The sequence below is a fragment of the Helianthus annuus genome, chromosome 10, assembly GCF_002127325.2.
Source record: "Helianthus annuus cultivar XRQ/B chromosome 10, HanXRQr2.0-SUNRISE, whole genome shotgun sequence".
NCBI classification, from domain to species: domain Eukaryota; kingdom Viridiplantae; phylum Streptophyta; class Magnoliopsida; order Asterales; family Asteraceae; genus Helianthus; species Helianthus annuus.
Window position 1 is genome coordinate 84204874 of NC_035442.2, and position 19287 is coordinate 84224160.

The following is a 19287-nucleotide window of genomic DNA, read 5'->3' on the forward strand; positions in this document are numbered from 1 at the left end:
TGCCGAGCATGGTTTGCCTGGTATGATCGGGAGCATAGATTGCATGCATTGGCGTTGGGATAACTGCCCGACTGCATGGCGAGGCCAACACACACGTGGTGACCAAAAAGGACCCACTATTATTCTTCAGGCGGTTGCTTCACAGGATCTTTGGGTTTGGTCGGCTTACTTTGGCGTGGTCGGGTCATGCAATGATATCAATGTTTTAGAACAATCGCCGTATTTAGAGGAGTGGATTTCTGGCAAAGCTCCAAAAGCGTCGTTTTACGCAAATGGAAACTACTACCCCCATGGATATTATTTGAGCGACGGAATTTATCCTAGGTATTCGATTTTTGTGAAGACGTTTAGTGATCCTATTGATGAGAAAAGAGCATACTTTAAAAAGGTTCAAGAGTCTTCACGAAAAGATATTGAGAGATGCTTTGGGGTTCTTAAACAACGCTGGCAATACTTGAGAAATCCTTGTCGTGCATGGAGCAAGCAAAAAATGAGAGATGCTATGTACGCTTGTATAATCATGCACAACATGATTTTGGAAGACGAAGGAAAGGCGATATGCCAGAATTATGTGCCAGAAGCCGTTCACCAGGAGCATCCGCAGGCGTCAATGGAAGAAAGAGTGAGTAACGCGCGAGAGTTGCGTTACGAACCGTACCATTCCCAGTTAATGGTTGATTTGGTACACCACGCATGGTCGGTTCGTTACGTACCACCTGAGGGAGAGGAAGAAACGGAGGACGAGGAAGACGAAGTTGGCGAGGGTGACGAAAGCGAAGACGAAAACTAGTTTTTTTTTTCTAGTATTGTATTTTTTTTTTTCTGTTTTTTTTTTATTTTCGGTTTTTTTTTTCTGCTTTTTTTTTATTTTCGGTTTTTTTTTTTAGTTTTTTTTTATTTTTTTTTCATGGTATGTAATTTTATTTTTAAATTAATGAAGTTTTTTTATGTTTTAAATTTAAAAAAATAATTGGGAAATGATTGTAAAATGATTGAATGGGGCATTATGGGGCATTATACCACTACACCACTTTTTCTATAATGCCCCCATGCTGACTAGGACGCCACATGGCGCAAAACGCCCCATGGTGGGGGCATTATAGTGTATCACCACTACACATGGTCTTAGTAGCCAAATCAAGTCTTGGGTATTCAACTGATGAATGAATGTTCATTTGCTTCGTTTACATCTTCTTAGAATATTAAAGAACTGATATAAATGAACACGAACATATTTATTTATTTATTTAACAAACAATATAAAAGGAAACTCATTAGTTTAAGTGATCGTGTTCATTCGATTAAAGTTAAATTGGTAAACACAACAAAGTCTTGTTCGGTTCGTTTGCAGACACATCCAATACGCATTTGATTTTAAGCAGCGAATCATAAAAATCCCATAACATTGGTGTTGTATTTTACCGGTTATTCTTTAATATTTTCATTTAGGTTTTTTTTTTTAAATATTATTTTTATTAATTAATCTTATATTTCAACACTTCTATACAAAAGTCTCCCCTATTATCCCAACATGTCTCACCACTCACAAGTCATTTCTTCAATATTCACTCTCACATGCATCCTCCCCTAAACAGTTTTTGGGTTAAGGGATGGAGATTCAAGAATGAGAAGAACAGTTTTTGGGTTAAGGTGATCAAAGCCATTTATCGTCTTCGTCGGAGCTGGGAGTTCTTACCGATTCGGTTCTCTCTTAACGGAGTTTGGAGAAATATTTATAAGGTTTGCTCGAACCAATTGGGGGATGGCTCTTCTTTAAAAAGTTTTATGCGTGGTAAGGTAGGTGACGGGCAGGATATTTTGTTTTGGTTGGATCCGTGGTTAACATCCAAGCCTTTAAAGGAGGAGTTTCCTAATTTGTTTCGGCTGGAATTACACAAGTCGTGTTTGGTTAAGGATCGTATAGTGAGGCCGTTGTCTGAAGCCTTTAAAGGAGGAGTTTCCATGTCGATCCTCTTCAATTGTTTACCCTAAAAACACTAATCGTCATATATATGGTTAAGAATTGAAGACAAAGGATCGAATAGTGAGAATATTGGTCTGAATTTGGGTTTTGATAGATTTCAATCAACTACGATAATACCTTTGATTGTAGAGTTTTGAATTATCTTCTAGGTTAGTCTCTATTTCAATCGATTCTTATTTTTTTTATTGGTAATCATATAACATGTTAATTTTTTCTTAAATAAAAAAGAAAACTATAATAATATTCTTACCAAAATTAAGAAGAATAAAATACTTGTTTTTATGGTGTAATCTTTTAATAAATGTTAACGTCTGAAAAATTATGATCATTTATGAATCGTCAGGGAAGTTGCTTTAATATCAACAATGTATTTTAAAAAATTGTAGCATATTAAAGTCTTAATACTTATGTTAAATTACCTTTTTACATTTGTATAAAAGTTGATGCTATATGACATTCACCTATTGATTTACAAATATTTATCCAACAATTTTATAAATTAATATGTGGGAAATTACCTTTTTGATTTCGTATAATATAGTATAGAAATAAAGTTAATTTGCTTCTTTTGGAGGTTATGGGTTCAAATTCAGACAAGAGGGGATTTTAATACTAACTACTAACCTGGTTAGCGACATCTCAACCATACGCCGTTGAAAACAGAAAACTCTATTTCCAACCTAACTTTTTTTTCTAGTTTGTCGTATATGGTACTAATAAGTAAGGAAACTTAAAAGAAAACTACAAAAAGAAATTACTAGCAAAAAGTTACATATACGTTTACGAGTGACATTTATGTATATTGTAAATTATGACATAAATGTGGAAAAAAATTACATACATGTAAAATTTTGATACATGATATTTCTTTTTATATTTTGTTAAATTTTCTCTGTCATTAGTAACATACACGATTAAAAAAAGAAAGTTCAATTGAAAAGAGTTTTAAGGGTTTCCACATTTAAAGTGAGTTTTCAACTATCTTCCACACACATATTATAAAGATGGCGACACCATTTTCAAGTGTTGAAAAATTACACATAATAAGTTGAAAATTAAAAGATACCTATGGATATCCTTAAAACTTAATTCAAGGCAATAACTTCATCCACTTGAGTTTACAGCTAAACCAACTGTTGAATTGTTTGCAGATTCCGCTAAACCCTCTGTTAATCTTGCAAACTCCTTTGCTACCTTCATATCACCCTTGTTTTCCAAGTATCTAACACATGCTATCAAAGTAACTTGATTTAAACTCCAACGGTCGTCATCAATACATGAAATCGCCTTCTTCATTGCTTCCACCGCTTTCTCCATCTCTTCGTACTTGCAATATGCAGTTGCCAAACAATCCCACGTGCTTTTCGGAGGTTGTTTTCCCATACCCACCAACCTCTCGACATAATCTTCCGCTTTCTTCCAATCACCCTTCCTACTATACCCATTGACCAAAACGTTGACTACCCAAAAGTCAAAGGAGGTCGTCGTCTTAGATTCCCATTCAGTCAAAATCTTCTCTGCTCCTTCAATGTCGTCCAGTTTCACCAACGAGCTTGCCATATGGTGATACATTTTATTATTCACTTTCCTACATGCCGTTTTATACAAATCCCATATGCGATAAACATGGTCTTTTTTAGCAAGATTAGCATACATGGTGAGAAGGATTTCATAAGCAACTCCATTTGTTTTCTCATGGACAGATTGCTCTGTTTTCTTTAACATTTCTAAACACTTATCATTCTGACCAAAATTTAAGTAGCCTTTTGCAGCAATGATGTAAAGATGCCAATCGAGGGTAAGATCAGGATTGGTTTCCATGTAACCAAGAAGATTCTCCATTGCCTTGATGTCAAAATAAGCATACGCACTTAATAGAATGTAATAAGTTGTTCTGTTATAACGAACCCCTGTTTTCTCCATTTCTTCCACGAGTTTTAATAGCTTATCATGGTTTCTGGTTTTGGAATAGAGATTTAGCATGGTGTGGTAAGAAAGTGTAGTCATATATCCTAATTGTTTCATCTTTTCCATGGTTTCTTCTGCTTTTTCTAAAGATTTCTTGAAAGCGTAACAGTTTAAGAGAGTTCCATATACCTTGAAATCCTTTAAGGAGTCCGGTATGGTATTGAAGTACTTCTCAGCCTGTTGTAGACCATACACTCTTGAAATTAAATCCAAGTGAACTGCCATGTTCCCAGATGATTTCTCAAGGTAACTTCTCTGAGTCATCCATTCATAGAGCTGAAATCAGAATATAAGCATTCAGGACAATATTTAATAAAGAAAACTATAAATTTACAAAGCGTTTCTAGTTTTCTTTCATTTCCTATATACTAACTAAGACTGAGTGGTGTGGGCTAGCGCCCTCACCAAGTCACCCTGATGGTGCCCCAAACACCGCCCCGTGGGCGCTAGCCAACACAATAACGAGTGCCAACATGTGGGGCCCACCAACCAGAATCATTCCTTTTATACTTTCCTTTTTTTTGTTGTTTCTAGGGGTGTTCATCGAATCGAATTATTCGAATTTTTATTTTTTTACATGAATTCGTATTCGATTCAATTAGTATTTGAAACTCGAATTCGAACTGAATTCGAATAGATTCGATTTAATTCAAATTCACCCTAAACAATAAATTATTTTACTTCCATTTTCTAAAACTACTACAAATAATTATATTCAAGAGTGAATTGCAAGAATTGTCCTTTATATTTATGCCTCTTTGCAGGCGGTGTCCTTTATGTTTAAAATTGACGAATTTTGTCCTTTATGTTTAAAAATCAAGCACGTTTTACCCTTTGGGCCTAACCCAGTTAGTTTTTTTCGTTAAATCTTGTCATGTGCCTTGCACATGAGGGCAATTTTGTCATTTTATCTCTTAGGGACTAATTATATAAATAAGTAACAATTTTATTAAAAAAAAACACTTTAAAAGAAAGATTAAAAAAAAACAATTCTCCCTCTCTACTCCATTTCCCTCCTCTGTACTCCATCTCCCTCCCTCTGTATTTCATTAGACAACCACCACAACCTCCTTCATCACCACCACAACCTCCTTCCACCTGTTTCCACCATAAGCGCCACCACCACCACCACCACCACAACCTCCTTCCACAATCACCACCACTACCACCAAAACCTCCTTCCACCACCGCTGCTAAAGCCACAGCCTCCTTCCACCACCGCCACCTGTTTCCACCATAACCACCAACCCACCACCGTCGCAATGGCACCATCAGCACCCATCCACCACGCCAAATTTACACAAACCCCCAAATTTCCAGATTCAATACAAAACCCTAAAATTTTTCAGATTCAACTCAATTCAACAAAAATCCCCTAAACCTCGGAAAATAACCAAATTCTACCATCCCTTTCAACGATAAACTCATCAACAAATCACTCGAATCACGCACGAAATCGGATAATACTTAACAATGTTTTCAGAACAGTCGATTCGCAAATCGGACACACGAAGCAATAACGCGTCGTTGAACACTCTATACATTGTATCATGATCGGAAACGTTAGCACTCAGCTTTTCAATCAGAATTGAGGCGTTACGACGAGCAAAAACGTTAAAAGATATCCATCGTTAACAGGAGGATTTGGAGAATTTTGGTTCTGTTCGCAGGTGAAATTGAGTACAGGAAGCAGAGTCCAGAGATTTACCCAACGTTTTGAGAGGATTGAAGATTGAACGGCTTGTTTGGTGTCGATGTGAGAGAGAATGGAGATTAAGAGATCGTCGGAGAGTGAAGTGAGTCTGTCTTCTGGCTGTTGTTCACCGCCATAGCCGTAGGTGTGGCCGTAACCGTAGCTTCCTCTGGCCATTCGCTTCATGGTTTGAATGCAGGAGTGTATAATGTCGTCTGCTATTTATTGTTTGACTTAATTAGCATATGATTGTTTTTTATTTTAAATAAAATGGTTACTTATTTATATAATTAGTCTCTAAGAGATAAAATGACAAAATTGTCCTCATGTGCAAGGCACATGACAAGATTTAACGAAAAAACTAACTGGGTTAGGCCCAAAGGGTAAAACATGCTTGATTTTTAAACATAAAGGACAAAACTCGTCAATTTTAAACATAAAGGATACCGCCTGCAAAGAGGCATAAAGATAAAGGACAATTCTTGCAATTCACTCTATATTCAACATAAAATATAATAATCTGCAAAATTAATTAACTATCAATATGTCAAAACACCAAAATTTAGAAGATAGGTTGATTACTGGTAGCGATTTAAATTAGGTAAAAATTTGGAAATAAGTAGTATGGGCTATTTGTTAGAAGGTTTGATAATGTTATGAATAATAAACTATCAGTTATGGAGGTAGTTCATACTTTGGCCAAGTTTAGAAGTTATATGTGTGTATATATATGTTTGTGTGTGTATATACATATATTAAAAATTTATATATAAATTGAATTCGAATTTTGAATCGAATATCATAAATTCGTATTCGATTACTGGACTCGAATACGAATCAACTCGAATTTGAATCGAGTCGAATTTCAAATTTTTCGAATCGGAATCGAATTCTGAACATCCGAAAGGGGGCGTTAGTGAATGATAAAGCCTAAGGTTTATTTATTTCAGTTTATTTGTTCTGCGGCCTTTGTGTTTGACGAAGGAAAAAGCAAGAAAATGGGGGTTAGTAAAAACATCTAAGCTTTCGAAAACCATACCGGAAGTCTGTAAATGTTGTTAGGTATTCAGAATTTGAATTTTCTTTGTTTCTAAGCTTTAGATGGCTTTGAAGTAAAACCAAATGAAATCTAAGAAGACAGACAGGTAAAAGTCAAAAATGGCATTTAGTAAGTAACCAACCTGAAGAGCTTGGGAGTATCGGTTATAATTCCTGAAAACTTTGACCATGTTTCTGAGCTGACCAACATTGATATGATTACCCTCTAGTATCCATTGATCCAGTATGGGAACAACGGAAGCCCAGGGCCTCAATTCCGCCGGTGAAAGCATCTTATACACCACATTGCCATTTCCAATTGAAGCTGTTTGTTCGCTCGATAAGGAACTGAAGAAAACCCTAGAAAGTAATGGCCTATCATAGAGCTTGCAGGAGCGAAGACCTACCATTCTCTTTAAAATCCTGAAACCCAACCCAAGCCAACTCAGGAGTTAGGGTTCTATCAAGGAACCCTTGATTAGATTAGACTGCTGAGCGGGTCGGGGCTTTGCATGCACGCACTTGGGGCTCCATCACTTCACGCCTAAATAAAAGTGGGATGCGAAAGCGACGTGGGTTAATGATGCGGGGGGGTCACATGGATAGATTTTTATTTTTATTTTTTTTGTTTTTTATATTAACCAAAGAATTTAAAAAAGTAATTTTAAAAAACTACAATAAAATCTATCTATACTATATAATAAAAGAAACCTGTTTTGGGACACTTGTCATTCTCTCATTTAATTGACTAAAATTATTAATAATACTAATACTAATAATAATATTTAATCTAAATTAATACAAATTCTTATTATTAATAATATTTAATCAAATCTAAAATCTAATCTAATACAAATTTTTATTATCAATAATATTTAATCAAATCTAATAATAATTCATACAAATAATTAAAGAATCCAACAAACTGCAAGCCACCATTCTACAAGTAGGATCCAAAAGGCTATAAACTCTAATTTTACGTACTTACGGTTAAAAAAAGTCTACATTAAATATAAAATCGTTTCCATATTCAAGATTTTGAATTGTAGAGAAGTGAGAACAATTTAAAATGATTATATTGATCAGATTGATCGTTTATTTCAAAGTCGATTCAATCAATTAAATTATTTTTATTAATTAGTCATGATTAAATTAATATATGATAACAGTTTAAAAATGATTATATTGAACATGAAAAATCATTTGAAAGTGGTAATATTTAGATATTGCCAATGGTTATCTTATTTTTTTTCCTATAAACATTCCAAATTAAAACTTTACACACTCAGTGTTGAAATATATTAAATATAATTTGGATCAATCAAATGCATATTATAAATTAACTAAATAACAAATATCATACAAAATTGAATTAATCTATATCTATATCTATATAATAAAAGAAAGAGTAAACTTTTGTTTTGCTTCCTGTGGTTTGGTCACTTTAACGGTTTTGTTCCAAACCTTTAAAAATAGCCATTTTACTTCCTGATGTTTCGGTTTTTTTGCCAGTTTGCTCCCCGCCTCTAACTCCATCCAAATTGTTTGTTTTTCCATTTTGCTCCCCGCAGGGAGCAAACTGTCAACAAAACCAAAACATCAGGGAGTAAAATGGCTATTTTTAAAGGTTTGGGGCAAAACCGTTAAAGTGACCAAACCACAGAGAGCAAAACGGAAGTTTACTCTAAAAGGAATCAATGAAAAAACAAACCAATGAAAAAACACATATCATTCATTGAAGCTATCTGTTTTTATAGATAATTAATATCAATTAAAAGATAATTATACAATTAAATTTAATATAATATTTTAAAATATTCATCAGATTTCAAAATTATTTATCTTGAAATTAATGTAAATTATTTATTTATTTTATTAAATTAAAGTAGTTAAGGGTATTGGTTCTATATTTTTATTTTTGTGTTCAATTCTCAACTCAAATACGGTAATCACTATGTTTATGTGACATTTATAAGAATCATCACCGTAATCACCCCATCAATCGTATATCGAGTATAACCGTTAGTTTTTTTAAAGATATAAATTTTTTATTATATTCATTCAACCCGTGTAATAAATGAGATTTTGTAAAGATACATCATTTTTATTTTTTTAGAGTAAATTGTCATTTTATTCCCTGAATTTTTGTCCAAGTAGTCATTTTAGTTCAAATAGTTTTTTTCTCCTCTAGGTCTCTGACTTTTCCTTTTTCTTTCCATTTTGATCACATTGCCTAACTTAGTCTAAAAACCAGGTTATAATCAGGGGTATTTTTGGCATTAAATTATTATGAGGTTTATAAATTATGTTGTAAACTACCCCTTGTTATCACTACACAACAGTTATGCCAAAAATACCCCTGGTTATAACCAGATTTTTAGACTAAGTTAGACAATGTGATCAAAATTGCAAGAAAATGGAAAAGTCAGGGACCCAGAAGAGAAAAAAAACTATTTGGACTAAAATGACAATTTGGACCAAAACCTCAGGAACTAAAATGACAATTTACTCTATTTTTTACTATACAAAATTACATTTATGCAACTCGTGTAATACACGGGGTTTTAAAAATATAACTTTTTTATTATGTAATATATAAAATTAGATTTATTCAATCCATATAATACCCCATGTTTATAAAGATATAACTTTTTATTGTTTGGTATATAAAATTACATGTGCTCAACCCGTATAACACATGAGGTTCTTAAAAATGTAACTTTTTTCATTATCTAATATTTAAAATTAAATTTATTCAACCCGTACAATACACAGAATTCTTAAAGATATAACTTTTTTTATTATTTAATATATAAATAAATTTATTCAAAAAATGTAATAAACGAGATTTTCTAAATATATATTGTTTTATTATTTGGTATATAAAATTGCATTTATTCAACCCGTGAAATAAAAGAGATTTTTAAAGATATGATTTTTTATTATTTGGTATATAAAATTACATTTATTCAACCCGTGTTATACACGGGGTTCTAACCTAGTTATACATTAAAAAAATCAATCATCTTCATCTTCATCTTCCATTTAGTCGAATCTAGGAACACGTTGTATCAAATCAGCTCGAATGTTTGAACTTATTTGTCTTAACTCGATTAGATTTTGGTTTTGCGTTCTCTCTTCGTTACTAATGTCTATTTGATGCGGTCTGCTCGCCATAATATTCAACTATTGCACACACTTCATCCTCTAAAATCATGTTGTGTAGAATGATGCACGCGTACATCACGTTTCTTATTTGATCTTTTTCATACAATCTACTAGCCATGCTCAAAATGCGTCACCTTTTCTGCAAAACACCAAATCCTCGCTCGACGTTTTAGCGTGCCGCCATCTGAACTCTGTTAAACTTTATTCTTTTAGGATCTAGGGTTCCCTCTCTTGAAAATGATTTCACAAAAACAGCCCACTCAGGGTAAATTCCATCAACAAGATAGTACCCATACTTGTATTCAACGTCATTTACAATAAATTTTCCTTTTGGTCCAACACCATTTATTAGATCATTGAAAAGAGGCGAGTGATGTATAACGTTTATATCGTTATGTGAACCTAGCATACCAAAGAATGCATGCCAGATCCAAAGATCTTGTGATGCAACAGCTTCAAGCATCATAGCCGGCATTCCATGATATTCGCTTGTGTCAGAGCCTTGCCATGCAGTCGGACAAAGTTCCCACTGCCATTTCATACAATCTAAACTACTTATCATCCCGGCGAGACCATGATATTCAGCGCGATGTTCCAAAAGTTGTTGCATATCACTAAACGTCGGTTTTCTCAAGTATATTTTCATATATAGTTCAATAATATACGCACAAAAATTGGGAAGACTTTCCCTAGCCACTCGTTCCGACATTTTTAAATAGTCGTCAATTATGTCAGAACTATTGTCGTAAGCCAATTGTCTTAGGGCGGTCGTGACCTTTTGCCACGTGGTAAATCTGATCTTACCACGCGCATCGGATTTTTGTTGGAAATAAGGATAATTATCCTCTAAATCCTTTGATATTCTTTAAAAATAAATTTTTACTCATACGAAAACGACGCCTAAACATATTTTCATCATACGTTGGTTTGGGTGAGAAATAATCTCTTACCAGGAAATCGTTTGCGGTTTCACGTTCACGAACTATATACTTCATCCGTTTGGGTTGGGGTTGGGAAGTCCCATCATCTGAATCTTCAACAATAACTTTCACGACTCGCCACTGTTGATAATAATATTTCCGCTCTGTCGATGAGGATGACAAAACAAATCTATCATACGAATCACTTGAACTTGAAGAATCCATTGGAGGTTGGTAGTGGTTTTTGAATTTTTTGATAGTAAAAATGGTAAGTATTGTTTGATATATATATATATATATATATATATATATATTATATAAATAAAAGAATTTTTTTTAAAATTGTCATTGGCCAATGGCTATGCCAAACGGCTAGCCCAACGGTCATATGCCACAGCCAATAGTAGCCAGCCAAGACAGCTCTCCCCCCGCCCCACGCCGGGCTTCATAACGACGCTGGCTGGGCAACGCCAAAACCAACGCTGGCAAGGAGTGGGTTAGCCAGTATTGCTTGGCTTCCCCCGCCCCACAAACGCCCCCACTCCCCGCAGTAAAAATTTAATAAATCAACTTGGTTACCTTTGCTTTCTTTTTTTCTTTTTCGAACTGCCAAATCATTTCTACAGATGGGTACCGGCATACATCCGCCTCTGAATTGAGAAAAACTCTCACCTAGGCCCGAAGCTTGTGAACATTCATCCGAAGGCACGATAGTGCGGTGAGATAAAACTCGTTCAGTTTAAGAATCGAGCTAGCGATCGCAGCCTACTCACCTAGTCTCCTATCATCACCCGATGCCACCAAAACTAATTGAGGGAACATGAATCGAACATGAGTCACTTAGAAGGTGGTGTAGTCCAACTGGTTAAGTCTTGATTAACCTTTCCTAGGTTAGAAAATATGAATTATACGATTAAAATATTTAATAGTTAACATATAAGGCTACGTGTAAGACTACACTGAGACTTAGAAAAATATTAAATGATATTTTGAGGTAACATATAAGGCTATGTATTAGATTATCCAGAGTGAGGTGTTGAGAGGGGGAGATGAGAGCCCCTCCATGCTCCTATCCTACTCTGCCAACCCCTCTTAAGGAGGAAGGGGCATCCAAGGGTACTGCCCTTGTTCCGACCAATCAACCGGAGCCATGTCAAATTCTTTACAAAGTACCCTTGCACTATAAAACACTGGCGACGCCTAACCCTTGCACTATAAAGTACCGTTGAACCATGGATCCCACTATTTTACCCCACCCACTAATCACACATACTTCATTTAAGAAATGGACCCCACCCTAAAACCCCTTCTCTCCTTACCCTTGCGGCTTGATGTACCGTGGAACCAATCCGCAACCCTTATCCTTAGAGGGTGACGACGATGTTCTAGCAAAGGTTGGAACCCCAAGCCTCTACTCGTGAGGTACCCCGTCCCACCTTAGAGGACGGGCCTTGACCACTTTTTTTTTTATTTTAAGAAAAATAGCCGTTGAATAGCTAGTACATTATTTTTTTTAAATTGCTTTCTTATATAAACTTATATATCTCCACAAAAACAACACCAAATTTTATCACCATGATATTCCTCATCTCTTTAAAAAATGCAATCATCAAGTTCATCATCATCATCATCATTAGACGAATTCATTTTATCATTATCTGACGAGGGAGCCAAGCTAATAATATCATCGGTTTAAAGAGTCGTACAGAGTATTGTTAAAGATGTCGGGAGTTCACAACCCAAAAAGAGAAAATATATAGTACGTGATCGGGTCGCCGCACATGAATTGTTGGTATGTAATTATTTTTCACTCCCCTATACGATCATAATAATGGTGGACGATACTATGTATGAGCCAAAAGTTATTTCTAAGAATAGTAAATGATTTTGAACAAAAATACGATGTGCCTGGTGATATTGGTTTTAACCTGTTACAAAAAATTACGACCGCTATTAAACACTTAGTTTATGTGTTAGGACTCTAAAAAGTTTAAGCAATTATATATTGGCTTGATTTTGTAATATCTCAAGATCGTGCTTATAAGATATCAAGATGTGTTGTTAATGGGTTTCGGGTTAAGGTTACAAGTGGTCTTTATAGGGTTGAACATCTAGGGTGATATCGAATTTGTATCGGATGATTATATCTTTCATATGCAAGTTCGATTTTACATTCTATTGTGTTCATCATTTTGTTTCATCTTATTTCCGTCATTGAATCAGTTTTGGTTGTGTGATTCCGCCATACAATCAAAACCACATTGATATCATATTGTAGTGATCCAGATCAGGGACATACAAGTGGTATCAGAGCCTATTAAACCTATTTCTAGCCACAATTCCTCTCGTGATTGCTTTTAAGTTTGCTTCCAAATCCATAAACAGTTTCTGGGATAGTTTGTGATTTGAATTTCTCAAAATACCATACCCCAGATACTAAGTTTTTAGGGGAATCACATTAAAACCATTAGTCTTTGTAGATAAGCAAACTAAGAGGGCATGGAAAAAGAATTTCATTTCTGGTGGGAACTTTGGTTTATAAAGTGTTGCTCCCACCAATTAACCTTCATAGCCCCTTTCTATGAACTCATTTTGCAAGTCATTTTTGGGGTAAGTTTCCATACCTGCCAAATCCTCTAGTTTGAACATGCTGGAAATGGATTCTGTAGTGATTTCAACATGTTCTGAATCTAGGGTTTGCTTAACATAATATGACATGTTTATATGAATATTAGATCTGAGTTTTAACACTTGTGAACAAATACTGATTATCACAATAAAATTCACAAGTAGAAAGTCATCATCCACGATTGTTTTTCAATTATAACTCAAAAGATTACAATATGTTTTACAAACGTTGACTCTACAGACAAGAGAGAAGGTGATGTGTGTGATAGATAGATAGATAGATCACTAACATGTGTGATCTATTTATACTAAGTACGAAAGAACTATTGGGTGATTGGCTGACATCACCCTGGTAGTAGTGACATCTAACATTTCTAACAGAAAAGATTAGACAGATGTCTGCGTTGCAAACATCTGTGCAAATCCTAACATCTGTTCTAACTAGTCTATACACTGTTACAAGATAAATACTGTTACATTGGGAAACCGCTGTCTAAGCTATCCTCTATTCCAGTAGTCCAAACATCTGTTTGGCCAGACAGATGTTTGGTCTTTTTCATCAGACCTTTGATTTCAACAGACTTTAGCCTTCAAAAGATGTAGTTTCTTCTTAAACAACAATTCCAAGGCTTGAACATATGTTTGCCTTGTTCTTCAACAGATGTTCTGATTAGGTGTTCAAGATTTACTATCTTTGGGGAGAGACTGGTTCAAACCTTTGTTTATTTCTTGATCAGTTGTTCATGTTTTGGCTTTTCAATATTATCTGTTCTTTTGTAGATCCAACAATGAATAAATACGATGTCATTCACTTATTTGTATTATTATGTTAGCTACCTTACGGGAGTGTCTTTTTTTTTTTTTTTGCTATTGTATATTTAGTTTGTGGCCACGCTTGCCAAAAGCCTTACATCTGCAAAGAATCCAAGACGCCTTCACTTTAAGAAGACATAAATCAGCTATTCATCTATACCAACGTTTTGAGGGCTGTACCAGGGACCGTAGACATTGTACGTGCACCTGTTGATGATAAATGTTGGATTCTGCATTATGAAGTTTTCTTCAGGGTCTAATTTATAATTGAAGATAAGTTCTAAGTCCATTATGTTTTGTCAGAATTTGTTAAGATGTAAAGAAGTCCGAATATGTTATAAATTCGGATATCCTGGTAGTTTTATGTTATCTGAATTTGATTAGGGTTTCTTGGTTGTCCGAATTTGACATATATGTTCGGACTTGGTATGTTAGTTTTGTATAAGGTCCGAATTTTGTGTGTTATATTTGGACCTTGCTTGTCAGGACTTATTAAGTCCGAATTTGTCATTGTATATAAACTTAGTGAATGAATGCAATGACACGACTTTTGGAGATTTATCTTTCTGTGCAAGTTTCTCTCTAGTCTGTGAAGCAAAACCCTTGCTACCGTGTGTTCTTGTGTGTGTTGATAATTTGTTAATACTTTGTGGATTCACATATTGACACTCATCTCTGTTCATCTACACCTTCTGCATCGTGACCTTCGTAGCGGTTTGCATCACGTGGTGGATTGCGCACACCGCGTGAGTCGGGTGTTCGTGTTAGTGATCCTGTTCGGGTGTTCGGGGTCCGTAGGTTGGCTTACAAACATGGGTGGTCCTGTTGGGGTGATGGAACCATTTTGACTAAGGTCGGTCGGCCGGACCGGTGGCAGGCAATCAAACCGGGAATTCGGTGGTTTTCTCCGACCAGGCCAATTCTAGATCGATGAGATGATGGGAGACGGATGAAAGGCAATGATCTCAAATAGTTGAAACGTACTAGATTATGTTTATGTACGCTACCATTGTATTCTTTTTCTGTTTAACTAAAGGTGCGTCTTCATGTCGAACCCAGATCTGGGTGTGATTTCCATATGCTTATCTGTTCCTTATCATGCATCAATTAATAGGTATTATATTACAAGATTACATAAATAGCCGATACAAAATGACAATTTAATTTGAAAATGTTGTATTTGGGATCAGTCATAAAATGTTTGGATTTAACATTAATTTATGCTAAAAATATTCAGTTGTGTTTGTTAAAGTGGTATTTGCTTACTTTTACTACAATCGATGTCAGGTGTAATGGGTATGTAATGTATTTATCAGAAGAGAAGAGAAGAGAAGAGAAGAGAAGAGAAGAGAAGGAAAAGGAATGATGATTGTGGAAAAGTGTGATGAATATAACATAGACAGATGTTAAGGAGACGTTCAAGTCATCAGTGAGAAATGGGAAACAAAGGGCAGAAAAATGGAGAAAGAAAAGAGGTTGGTTGGTCATTAGGAAACTATTTGCAACTACAACTGGTGTCCCAAGGCACTTTCAATGCACAGTAGTATTATGACCCTTAGATCTATGGACGTAGTGTTTAAAAGACTTAGTTTTGCTGTTCAAAAATGACAGCGATGCAGCTTGTTGCCCGTTTACCATCTATCTCGATTTAAATTCATAACACGATAATGAAGAGTGATTACTTGGGTGAAAAAAAGCACAAACAAAATAGCAAGCGAGTTTGGATAACGTTATAATTTCGTGTCCATTCAGAAAGGGAGACGGTCTTGCCAAAACTACAGTATAACCAAGGGGGTACAAAATTGGACAGTGGATACTCTTTGATCGTAAAGTTGTCTGTCATAAGACATTTCATTAGGGGATTTGCCTTATATTCTTTCGCTGTTATAACAGGTCAAATTCAACACTTAATTGTGGAGAGGGGGCTTAATTTTTTTTTTAAATCACTACTTTTTTTCTCCTTGTTAATTAAATAATTTTTTTTATACCTTTATCATTATCTTTTCATTCTCCTCAACTCAAAACCACCTTTAAAAATATTAAAAAAATTATTAGGGTGAATAATGTTTCCATATATTTACCTATGAACAGTAACATTTCCACTCATAATCATTCCTTATGATATAAGTTTTCTCATCACATAAATATAAAAGATTGTGAATGCTCTTATTAGGGGACTAGGGGTGGTTCACTAGTGATAGAATCTATCACCCCCACTATCCAATCAAGTCATGCCATGTGTATAACCAATATTCTATCACTAGTGATAGAAATGTAGAGGGGGTGGTATCACTAGTGATGAGATTCCAATGTACAAGTATTAATACCCAATGTACAAGTTAATACATATTCATTGATCAAGTTCAACGCGTTATACGTTTAACGCGTTTTCAAAATAACGCGTTATTAATTGAGTGGCGGCGGTGTTATAACTCGTGGTAGAAAAGAATCACGGACTAAAACGGGGGTGCCCCGAGTCCCCTTATCATCGTTTGTTTATTCGTCTATTCACTTACTATTAATATCGTATTGCTCTCTTATTCTTTAAATAGTTGAACAAGCTTTTTGTGTTCAATACTTTAACTATTTTTCAATTATTTTATTAACCATTAAATTTTTAATACAAAGAAAATTATAAACACGAATTATAAGCAATCAACAAGTTTATAACTTCGCTTACAGCCCGTGATTAAGTTTATCAAAAGTTTATAACTCTTCTTACAGTGAAGATATTTAATATGTAATACTTTTTGTATGATTTTAAGTATGCAATAATTATAAACAGTAATTAATATAAGTAATTTGCTCGAACCCAGTCACAATAACCTAGTATAGATTAAACCAATAAAAGTTGGAACTAGAAACCAGAGTTAGACTATAAAGACAAAAGTATACACATGCTGGAAACTAATGAAAGTATGACGATATGACTCATAAACAGTGATAGATCCCATGGGAGGCTTTGATGGTGTGCGGGGAGGACCTCCGCACAAGGCCCGCAATTTCGAGGGGCATGCGATTTAAAAAAAAATCCGATACGTATATGTTATTTTTTTAAATAGTAAACACATACCACTTCCAATATAGGCCTACTTACAAATATTTTTTATGGTTTAAAATTTAGCCCATTTGGAATTAGGTTTATTGAATCCAATACTAATTTGATTTTTTTAAATAATAAAAACATAACGGAAGGGCACATTTTTTCAAGCTCGAACAGGGTATGTGAATTCTCAGAGACGCCTCTGATAGATCCACAAATTTACGTTACTAAAATGAGCCAGGCCATAAAGATTCGGGTTAGATATGGTTATGTAACAATGGTACAGATATGCTGGGTATTAAGTAACGAGTTTGACTCACAAATGAAACTAAACCATGAAACTGGTTGATCATCTCAGCAGCTAATAATTATAACTAAACTGATTCATAAAAACAAAGCCTTTAGATAAACTCTTCAACCAAATGCTCAATATCAACCATGTCATTGCAACATTCCACCGTTTTAACCACCTTTTCGAAAGCCGCGACACTACAAGGAACCACCAACCGGTTATTCTGGTCTTCATCATCATACGCCTTCTCTAACAACATTTTAAAGAGTGGGTGGGATAGATGTGCGGTGGGAACTACAAACCTTCGTGGTTCCTCACCAACATAAATTGCAAAAAAACCTCTTGGGGTTGTTGTATTGGCTTCGGTGCACCCTTCTTCCCCATATGTCTTTAGCAAGTGGTCATGGTGCCATGGTTCACGATCCGTGGTGCGGTAAACTTTGACCATTTTGGCTAGTTTCTTGAAGGAACCAAGCTTCTTGCCCATCATTGTTTTGGGAGAGCGATTCACGTGAAATGTGCTTGATGAGAGGCAGCTTAATATCGACATTTGAATCCAACCGTTTTGACCATTTCTCTCAAAACTGATTAAAATAGAAAATTAAAACTTAACAAATGGCTTTGGTGAGCGGCCTGCAGCTTAGTTTATCCTATGGAGAGATACACAAAGATATGTTTATTTAATTCCCCATGGAATTAGTAGCACTCACGTTTGACCCTACCAAAATTGATCTTATTCCACCACCAAATTAAGGAATAAATAATTATGACTCATAAATTACGTAAGGAAATTTCGGAATCAATATCAGGTTTCTATAGATGATGCTATAATAAAGATAAGCTACCTAACTATTTTTTTAACATCCAATTTGTATCACTCACGTACCATTAGAGTATTATAGTGCCATCAGCGAAACCACCCGATTTTATCCATCTCCACTAGACATAATGTTTATACACCAATTCAGAAGTAAACCCAATAAATATGAAAACCCCTTGTAGAAATCAAACCCAAGACCTATTAGTCACAAAACCTTATTCCACTCCAAGATGCCAATATAAAGCCATGGCACATTACCTAACTATTACCTCTATTAATTTACAACTTTTATTTGCGTCAAAAATTTACTATTATTTTTTCTACATTTTTCACCTTTATACTTTACATCATTCATAACTTTATCACAAACCATATTTTATTATATTCCTAACACCTTTGCACTTTAAACTTTGGTCCATATACTTTTAATCTTTAACAACTTTGTTGTTTTACATATTGGTCTAAATTTTTCGCGTTAATACACTGCAATGCGTGTGTGTGGTTCAACATTTTTAAAGTTTTTTTTTTTTTTTTTTTTTTTTTTTTTTTTTTTTTTTTTTTTTGCTGTTTAACGGCCCCGTCGCAATGTGAAGGTATTATTAGTTATTAGTTTCTATGTTTTGCTTTTCGGTCTAAGTTTTGCGAGCTACAGTTTACAACGTGCATACGTGGTTCAACGTTTTCATGTCTACTTTTTATTCAATTTAATGGTCTCGCCATGAAGCGCAAGTCCTAAATACTAATTTATATTTCTTATTAAGTTTTTGAGTAAATTTATGTTTCCGTCCCTAAGATTTGTCCTTTTTAACTAGCACAGTCCAAAAATCTAATTTATAACAAATCTAGCATTGAGGTTTACATTTTTTAATGCTTTTCATCCAAATAGTTAACTTGGTTTGTTTTTTTCTGTTAAGTTTAGG

The 19287-nt window shown here is 34.7% G+C and overlaps 3 protein-coding genes across 3 annotated transcripts; all 3 read right to left on the reverse strand.

The window, feature by feature from the left end:
* Positions 1-2944: 2944 nt before the first annotated feature.
* Positions 2945-7224, reverse strand: LOC110885599 (pentatricopeptide repeat-containing protein At2g20710, mitochondrial). The gene is made up of 2 exons (XM_022133299.2): positions 6827-7224; positions 2945-4228 (listed from the first exon to the last, which is right to left on the reverse strand). The coding sequence occupies exons 1-2, from the start codon at positions 7091-7093 to the stop codon at positions 3089-3091; spliced, it is 1407 nt and encodes a 468-aa protein (XP_021988991.1). The 5' UTR covers positions 7094-7224; the 3' UTR covers positions 2945-3088.
* Positions 7225-10020: 2796 nt separating this feature from the next.
* Positions 10021-10996, reverse strand: LOC110882410. The gene is made up of 2 exons (XM_022130439.1): positions 10802-10996; positions 10021-10704 (listed from the first exon to the last, which is right to left on the reverse strand). The coding sequence occupies exons 1-2, from the start codon at positions 10994-10996 to the stop codon at positions 10021-10023; spliced, it is 879 nt and encodes a 292-aa protein (XP_021986131.1).
* Positions 10997-17495: 6499 nt separating this feature from the next.
* LOC110882446 (auxin-responsive protein SAUR71) lies at positions 17496-18219 on the reverse strand. Its single transcript, XM_022130465.2, has one exon. It carries the CDS (start codon positions 18095-18097, stop codon positions 17657-17659), a length of 441 nt encoding a protein of 146 aa, XP_021986157.1. The 5' UTR covers positions 18098-18219; the 3' UTR covers positions 17496-17656.
* Between the last annotated feature and the right edge of the window lie 1068 nt (positions 18220-19287).